General features: G+C 56.1%; 1 protein-coding gene across 4 annotated transcripts in view; it reads right to left on the minus strand.

Annotated features, from left to right (window-relative positions):
• Positions 1-1,348: 1,348 nt before the first annotated feature.
• Positions 1,349-8,757, minus strand: part of APBA1 (amyloid beta precursor protein binding family A member 1) — a 190,935-nt gene continuing 183,526 nt past the window's right edge. For all 4 annotated transcript variants that reach the window (XM_081802828.1, XM_081802825.1, XM_081802826.1 and 1 more), the window contains 3 exons: positions 7,945-8,064; positions 5,897-6,037; positions 1,349-5,004 (listed from right to left, as the gene is read on the minus strand). In XM_081802828.1, the coding sequence (XP_081658954.1) occupies positions 4,933-5,004; positions 5,897-6,037; positions 7,945-8,064 (333 nt within the window). In that variant the 3' untranslated portion in view covers positions 1,349-4,932. The remainder of the gene's footprint in view (positions 5,005-5,896; positions 6,038-7,944; positions 8,065-8,757) is intronic.

The following is an 8,757-nucleotide window of genomic DNA, read 5'->3' on the forward strand; positions in this document are numbered from 1 at the left end:
TGCTTTTAAGGCTACAGGCCAGTGACAGCTCACCTAGCCGTTTTATCCTCACATTCCTTTTTTTTTTTTTTTAATTTTATTTATTTATTTGACAGAGACACAGCGAGAGAGGGAACACAAGCAGGGGGAGTGGCAGAGGGAGAAGCAGGCTCCCTACCGAGCAGGGAGCCCGACGCGGGGCTCGATCCCAGGACCCCGGGATCATGACCTGAGCCGAAGGCAGACGCTTAACGACTGAGCCACCCAGGCGCCCCCCTCACATTCCTTTTAAATATCTACAAATGCGTGGTACCTCCGAATGCTCTTTGGACCAGCTTTATTGCTTGTTTCATCACTGCGTTAATCAATCTTTGATGTGTGTTCATCCTGGATGTGTAGGAGAGTCATAGTTTTAACTTTCAAAAAAGTTATGCATTAACAGTCCAGAGTTGTTGTTTTTTTTAACCAGGAACTAAAATATGCATTTGTGGGAGGCAACAAATGCATCAGTTTATAATGCTCTGTAGGCCAAGCTGGGGCTTCAGGGGTCCTGGGGCCCCCTGAGCTGAGCAGAGACACCGCCAGCACCCATGGGGACCTTGCAGAGCTGTGGCTGCTGATGGTGCAGTGCAGGGGTGGGTGAAGACGCAGGCAGCTTCTGCGGGCCTGTGTCTGCGGGCCCGGGAGGCTCGGCATGCTTGCTTTAATGCCGCGGGGCCAGCCCTTCCCCAGCCCTTCTGGGAGCCAGGCAGGCTGTAAAGGCTTCAAATGCCTTAGCTGACCCTCACTGTGTCCCCACGAGATAGACGCTATTCTGCAGATGAGGAAGGAGCTCGGGGCGGTGGGGGGGGTGGTGGTGGTGGTTAGGGAACGGAGGATCGTGGTGTAAGGGGAAATGACAGACAAAAGACTAGAATGAAGGTTGTGTGTGTGGCAGGGTGGGCGAGTGCTTTTTTCTCTAGTTCTGCAATTGCAGGGGAGATCAAGCGGAGAGGGGACGGTGTGAGGTACCCCCGGGCAGGGGCAGTCCCACCCACAGGGGACAGTCGTCGGGGGGCAGCACAGCTCTGGGGGGCTTGCCGAGAGATGCCAGTGAGTAAGCCCGCCCACCTGCCGCCGCTCCCACCCAGTGCTGGTGACGCGAGGGGACCCGCCAGGACCCGCCTCGCCAGGCTGCTGGGACGTCTGCACTAACAGGCGACGCTGCCAGGGTCGAGCGGGTTTCACGGGACGCGCCTGGGCTCTGGGCAGAAGCAGGCCCTCCACGAGGGCCAGGAGGTGGCCTGCGGGGGGAGGAAAAGACCCCATCTTCCCCCCACCCAGGGCCCCTCCCGTCCCTTCCCCGAAACAACAGGACGCTCGGCCGGGGCCAAGAGATGAAGTTCTTATTTATTGTTGCAGCAACTCTTACAGACGTTAGCGTTCAGTTAAATAAAGGAAGAGAACACACCGAATACATCACAACCCCCAAAACAGTACAGAGGAGGGGAGGGCGGCCGGGCCCAGGGACCAGGCTGCCGGAGGAAGTACATTCAGTGGGTGTGTGGCACCAACATTCCAGGCTCACGTGTGTATATATTTTATTTATATAATTTATATTTATATATAGAGATCATTGAGTTTTGTGTATACAAAGAATGATATTGTTACAAATACAATACTCTACTTGTCCCAAGCTTTACAATAAGCTCTATTTCACCCTCTTTACAGAACAATAGTACAAGTTCATACTCCAGGGGCTGTGCTATGTACAAGAAATTTCCTTCCCACGTGGTCCTCACGCACGCACTGCCTTGATGGAGGGGGGCAAAGAATCGGGTCGTGTGCCCTAGTTGGCCCGAACCGGGGAAGGAGCCGACGGACGCGAAACTCAAACCAGCCAGTGGCCGTGTCAGTGGGAGAGTAAACATATCTGAAAGGAGGTGGCCCTTGGTTGTAAACAGTGGTAAGAGCCACACCACTGGGTCGAGGGACCCAGGAGGGGCTCGTGGATGAGTTTCCTCAGCGTGCAGATGGGGGTGTGGAGTGCGAATGGGGGCCTGGGGGGCGGCGGGAGCGATGGGGGAGGTAGTAGGTTACTCTGGGACTCTCTGAGGCCGGTGTGGACGGGCAGTGTCCAGACAGCAGACCTGTGCATGGAGGCTTGGCGTCCGGTGCCCCGTGGCAGGCTCGGGGGCAGGGGGCCCGCGGCAGGCTCGGGGCCCCGAGGGGCCCACTCTGGTGAGGGAGCGGACGCCGGGTCTCAGTCTCTGGGGGTTTTTCTCCTCTCGCGAACCCAAGGCTGATGGTGGCTCCCTGAAATGCTCCCAGGTGAGAAGGCAGAGACAGGGTGCTTTCTGGTGCATCCTGGCCGGACCAGGAGGGGCAGACGAATCTGAGAATCTGTCCCCAAAGCTGAGTCACCAGCATGTCCCAGCCAAGCAGCAAGAGTGGCTTTTTGCCTGGGCCCTGTTTGGGAAGGCTGCTCTGTACAGTCTTCCCCGTGAGATGGGGGTGTTCAGGTATTTACATATATAACTATATATATTGGGATGCCAGAAAGAAAGTGACCACCTCGTCCCACGGGATTTTCCCAAACCGAGTTACTGACACTTAAGGCCCCGCCTCCTTGGTTAACCAAAGGTGGGTGAGGCCCCTCCATCCGATGGGAGCAGGGGAAGGAACGGACTCCAGTCAGCCAAACCCGGACCGAGCTCCAGGAACATGAGCTATCGGGGTGTAAGGAGCCGCTTGGACTGAAGAAGGTGAGCGGTGGATAAAGAACCTTCCTCTTAGGCTAAAATATGTTGGTCTTCCCGGAGAGCTCACCAGATTGGCTTCTCTGGCAAACGTTGCCAAATGTTCCAGGATTTTTGTGCGATAGCAACAGAATCGATGCTTGCTCTCCTCTCTCCTTTGGGTGAAGATACTTACTTGTAATTATGGGGAGGCTGCACAGTGCTGAGCTGGGGAGGGGTCCCCATCTGCCGGCCCATCGTGGACAGGCCTCTGTCCAGGTGCTCTGGCAGCAGACAGACAGGCCTGAGCCCCTCCATGATTTGCCAAGGCTCCTGGTGCCTAAAATACCAATAATGCTTTGTTCCTATTTTACCCACTCTTTTTGGCAGAGGAAGGACCAATGCATGACTCTTCAGGACTTAATAGAATCTGGAGCCATGATTCTGGCTGCTCACAGGTGTGGTGAGCCGGCCGTTGGGGCTGAGCATCCTCAGAAAGTCCAGGAGTCCTGGACCGTCCACCCCAGCACCCCTGGAGAGGGGGCAGCCCCTTCCCAGAGAGGATGTTCGGGCAGCAGTGACCCATCTTCCTTAGGGCTTGTACTATCGTCAAACTGAAGGGTCAGCTACTGACACCCTTGGAACATTTAGCTCTCCTTTCAGCAGAAAACAGGAGGTACAGAAATCCCAGGGCAACTGCCCACTCGGCACTTGGGGGGCGGTCTTTTGTTCCTGTTTTTTTATACTCCCTTTCCTCCCTCCCCGAAATCCCTCCATTTGACATATAAATACATACTAGCCAACATGTGCTCACCGAATTCCTATTTCCACAGACACAACATAAATATCCCCGGTGCAGAGAACAGGGACTCTATTAATATCACAAAATATATTAGTTTCTCTTCCCCCGTCTCTGCTGGGGTCATGAACGAAACAAAACGAAAATCAAACCGACCCACACCCACCTACATGAAAACAAAATGCTCTTTGGACAAGAATAAGTGAAAACTGGCTCAGAATAATATCACGGAAACACCCGCACTGAACCGAGACAGAACCCACGAAATGAGGCACCTGATGGGAACACTCAAAGCTCTCTCAGACCCACGAGGCAGCGAGATGATGTTTCTAGAACACACTTGGGGATTCTTAGGCATAGTGTGGGGTCACTCCTGTCCCCTTAGTTTTGTGGTTTATTACTATGCTGGACTTTCAAATGTCATGTGCTGCCTCAGCCCTGAGCAGAGGAGAAAGCTGGTCCTGCCTTGGGCACCCAGGCGCTCTTCCTCCAGGGGAGCAGTCCATCCTTCCCAGACTCCCCGCGCGGGTGAGGAGTGGGGGCTCGGGGGAGCCCACTAGTGCTCTCTGAACCAAGGCCGAGCCGGCAGAGCCAGGCCTCAGCCCCGGAGGGGGCGTCTCTCTCAGGACAGGGCCACGCAGCCCCTGCAGGCCCCACCGGCCAGGGGCAGGGGCCTCACGGAGTGGCGGTGTGGGCTTTCCAGGGGCTCTGTGTGCCTCACTGGTGGTGGGAGGCAGCGAGGGTGATCGTGTGCGGCAGAGAAGGGGGACCGGAGTCCCTGCTGTGTCTATCTGATGGCTGGTAACCTCGGGACGACCAGGGAGGCCGAGGCCGCCCCAGGAACCGCTGAGCTCTCTGCAATGAGATGGTGCCCTGGTCCCAGGCAGCTCCCTGTCGACCCTTGGGTGAGAAGGCTCACGTTAAAAAAAACGATGTGGAAACTAAAACTAGCTCTAGAAGAGGCCTAAGGTTGGCTCAGAAATTCTGGGCGGAGCTGTGTGGCGCCCCTGGTCCACGGTGGGCAGGGCAACCCCTTAAAGACGCAGCTGGTGCCTGCTGTTGGCCCGACGGAGCGCTGGGAGCTGCGGCCGGACTCACTGCCCTTGAGCAGCGATGGCCCCCCTGGGGACCCCCGAGGGCCCTTCGGGATGGTGCCGGCCTGGGCCGGGACCCGGGGGCTGGCGGCTGCTCTCCATCCTCAAGCGAGCGCAGACAAAACGTCCCTGGCGTTAAAAAAAAAAAAAAAACAAAAGAAAAAAACCCTGCAAACTGGAGAGAGAGAGAGAGAGCAAAGAGGTCTGCGGCTTCTTCTCTTCGGTGGAGAACCGGTGCTGGGCGTGAGAGGGAAGGGTCTCGGTGGGCACACAGATGCAGCACGAGAAACACACCACGAGTGAGGACAGGCCTCCATGCAAGCGGCCAGGCGGGCGCGCGGCCTCAGATGTAAACGGGCTGCTCCTGGGCCGTCAGCAGTCTGTACATGGCCGCCGGCATCGTCTTCATGTGGATCTGAGGGGCAGGAGGCGCGTCAGTGGGCCTCAGGCTGGGGGCTGTGGGCATCGCCGCCCCCCACCATGGCCCTGGGTGGGGGCAGGCAGCGGTCTAACCACGGGGGGCTTTGAAGATCTCCCCCCCCCACCCAACAGGGACCGGACCGAGGTGGCCTCTCTCTAAAATGTTTGTTCTCCCAGCCAGTGCGACGTTCTTGCTCTCACCGGGCTGAGGTGGTGGGGGTTTTGACTCCTCCTGTCTCCTCCCCGCACCGCCCCGCACAGGTCGGGTGGCCCAGGAAGGGGGCCCAGGAACAGCCACCACGACCTCAGGAGGCCCCTACCGGGGAGCTGCCCCTGGAGGGGGCTCTGCTGACGAGATTCAAGCGAAGACTTCCATCTCCCCAGCACGCTAACTGGAAAACCGGACAGAACTTGGGCAGCCCGAGGGAAGCCACACGGATGAATCCCAGAGTCCAAAGGGGAAGGAGAGCAACTAATGCGAAGGGGACTCGCTCCTGTTGGCAGGAGCTGCTCTCGGGCACGGCTGGTCACTGGGTTAAATGCGGGCTGGGGGACGCCTGGGTGGCTCAGTTGGTTAAGCGACTGCCTTCGGCTCAGGTCATGATCCTGGAGTCCTGGGATTGAGTCCCACATCGGGCTCCCTGCTCCTTGGGAGCCTGCTTCTCCCTCTGACCCTCCCCCCTCTAGTGTTCTCTCTCTCTCTCAAATAAATAAAAATGCTAAAAGAAAAAAAAAAATGCGGGCTGGGACGGAGGTTCTGGCTGTCAGGCAGTGCTGAGGACCAGAACAGACACTCCCTGGAAGGCCTGTGTGGGGCCGCACAAGCGTGAGGCCAGGGGCACCAGGGGCACCAACCACTCCCCACCCCCACCCCCGCCCGCTCCTACCTCCCCCACCGCATTGGAGAGGATGTGGACGATCTTCTCGTGTGGGGTGGCCACCACACTCTGCCCGTTGATCTCAATGATCCGGTGTCCCACGCGGACGCCACCTCTCTCTGCTATCCCCCCTCGCATGAGGCTGCAGATCTGTCGGAAGAAAGACCACGTTACCCTTCAGGGCAGCACCACGTGGCGGGGAGCTGGGTGGGGATGGGCCTGTTGTTCCTGGAGCCCCTGCCCTCTCATCTCTAAGAAGCTGCTGTGGTTACTTTGGGGATTTAAATCTCTTGGTTTCTTTCCACGACAAAAAGGGCCACACGCCTGTGCACTCGGTGCATCACGGGGCGTCACAGCCCGCTGAGTTCTGACCGCTTGTCATCCCAGCTGGGCCATGGGAGAAAGAGCTGTTGGGACCTGTCACCGAGCCGCCATGGTTTCAAGCTCTCAGCCCGTGGAACACAGGCGAATATCACTTCCCACATTCACCCCTGGGACTTGAACATCGAACTTTATCATGTTCGAAGCCTGCTTTTCAGGGTCACAGTTACATGAGCCAAAGTGTGGCCAGCTGGCTCCTTTCGGCCTTCTCCACTCCACAGCCCTCGTTCAAACTCACTCCTCACGGAAAGGCCACCGCGGCTGCTTTCCGCCGCTGTATGGCCAGGCATCGCGGTTCGCAGAGGAGATGACCTCTCCAGGGGCTGGAGGGCTCTGGGCTCGGCCCTGGGAGCCAGGCTGTCCCCACCTCACACAAAGCATCAGACTTTCCCCCCAGAAGTATGTTCTGAATTTACAGAGTTGACTTTTCACTTCAGATATGTACCTTTTCAGCCCACGTAGACAAGACCTTGGCGTCCCAAGACAATGGGCTGTCTGTGTCTGAGCATGGGGACCCTGCGGCCCTTGGGGTGCCCTGGGGTCAAACACTCCACAGGCGCTTCCCACACTTCAGACAAAACTGAGGGACCTGCCGCTGTTTGTATCTGAACAACTTCTAAAATTATTTGAATATGAACAAAGCAAACAAGGAAAATCAGCAGATAAAAACAGACATCTGGCCCAAACCATAGAAGGAACCCTGACTCCCCAGCCTAGGACAAGGCCACTGGGGTACAAAGAACAGATGAAGGGGCTGGATGTTTCCATGCCACCTGGGAACCCCAACGGTATTTCTAAACCTCGAAACATACTCTGAATAAAATTTTAATAACCTACCGCTCTTAACTGCAACTTAAGGGGGAAAAGAATAGGGTTCTTCAATCTGGAAAGACGGAGGCAAAACAGAGGGAGAGCATACCCAAAATCTAAAAGTCAAGAAGGTCACAGACAGAGAACGGGACTATCATCAAAGCCCGGACCTCCTGTGAGTCCAGAACAAGGCAAACCAGGACAAAAGGGAATAGTACTGAGTACGGAATTCCGGCTTGGGACGAAGAAAAAGTTCTGGAAAGAGCTAGTGGTGGTGGTTATACCACTCTGTGAATGAATGTACGTCACGCTACAGAACTGTACACTTAAAAATCGTTTCCATGGTAAACTTAGCGCTGTGTGTATTTCACCACAATAAAGTAAAAAAGGAAGTATTGTTTCAAGGCAGACATCCAAGTGATGAAAATACTCTTTAGCCCTACAGTGCTATTTCAGGTTACAGAGGCAAGGCGGAGGCCATTCATGCGTCACCAGTGCCTGGAATCACCGGGGAGCCCGCCCAGCCCCAGCACTGCACACCCAGGGCTGGAGGGGGAAGAAGCACTCGGAGGCACGTCCCAGACCATCTCAAGTTGGCAGCTGGGAGTGCCACCCTGCACCGTCACCTAGAGACTCAGGGCCCTGACTGTGGCTAGCACCTTTTTTTCTCCTGTGGAAGGCACAGAATTCTCTGCCCGAAGGGGATCTGCCCACAGAGGAGGCAGAGCGGCCCTCCCCCACCCAGCCCTCTCCTTGCTGGATTCATTTGGGGACCTGCCTGGCTTTAAAAAAAAAAAAAAAATGTAAAACCAAACACTGTGCCAGAGTTCTAAGACTTTTGGGAGGAAGTGCAGAGCCGGACTTACGATTCCGTTCTGGACGCTGAAACCCAGCTGGTAGCGCAGGTCCGGTCTCCTGATCAACACGGTGGTCACTGGAGGACACCTCACAATGTTCAGCTTCACCCGGGGCTGGTTCTTCAGGCCCTGAAACGTGAATGGGGCACAGTGGAGATGGCAGCCAGCAAGGGAGGCAGAGGACATCAAAGCTGACAGCACCCAAGGCAAAAATTTTGGGGACTCGTGAAGCAGCCCCGCACACAGGCCGATGGTGCCTGGGCAGGGATAACCCACTGCTAGATGAACCAACTCAGGCTCTGAAGAGGTGATGTACCTCTTGCACCTGCAGCCAGTGTGCTCTGAGAGCGTGAGGAGCGTGGTGGGGGGGGAGTGATGGCTGGTGCGGGAGCTGGGGGGCCTGATGACCAGTCGGCACCATCGTGTTAGCACCACGTGTGAGCACCCCACCATCACCGTCCATCACACTCTGTCCTGATGATGAAACCAGCCGAACTACCTGTCACTGAGCATGGACTCTTGCCACCCACAGGAGCCGTCTCCTCAGTCTCCTTGACAAACTGCAGCTATAACTATGTCCGTTTTACAGAAGAAGAAACTGAGGCTCAGAGATACTCAGCAATGCACATCAGCAGTGGGATCCAACCCCAGATCTGTTGTTTTCAAACCCAAGCATTTTCGCCAACACCATGATCCCCATACAGACAACGGCAGGGTGTGTATCATTCACAAGGAGTAAGGTTTGCTCAACAAAGAAGCCATGGAGAGCATCAGAAGAACAAATTTGTGCCACCACGTCGGGCCACTGCTCTTCCAGCAGGG

The sequence above is a fragment of the Leptonychotes weddellii genome, chromosome 14 (assembly GCF_054177405.1).
Source record: "Leptonychotes weddellii isolate Sample4059 chromosome 14, ASM5417740v2, whole genome shotgun sequence".
NCBI lineage: Eukaryota > Metazoa > Chordata > Mammalia > Carnivora > Phocidae > Leptonychotes > Leptonychotes weddellii.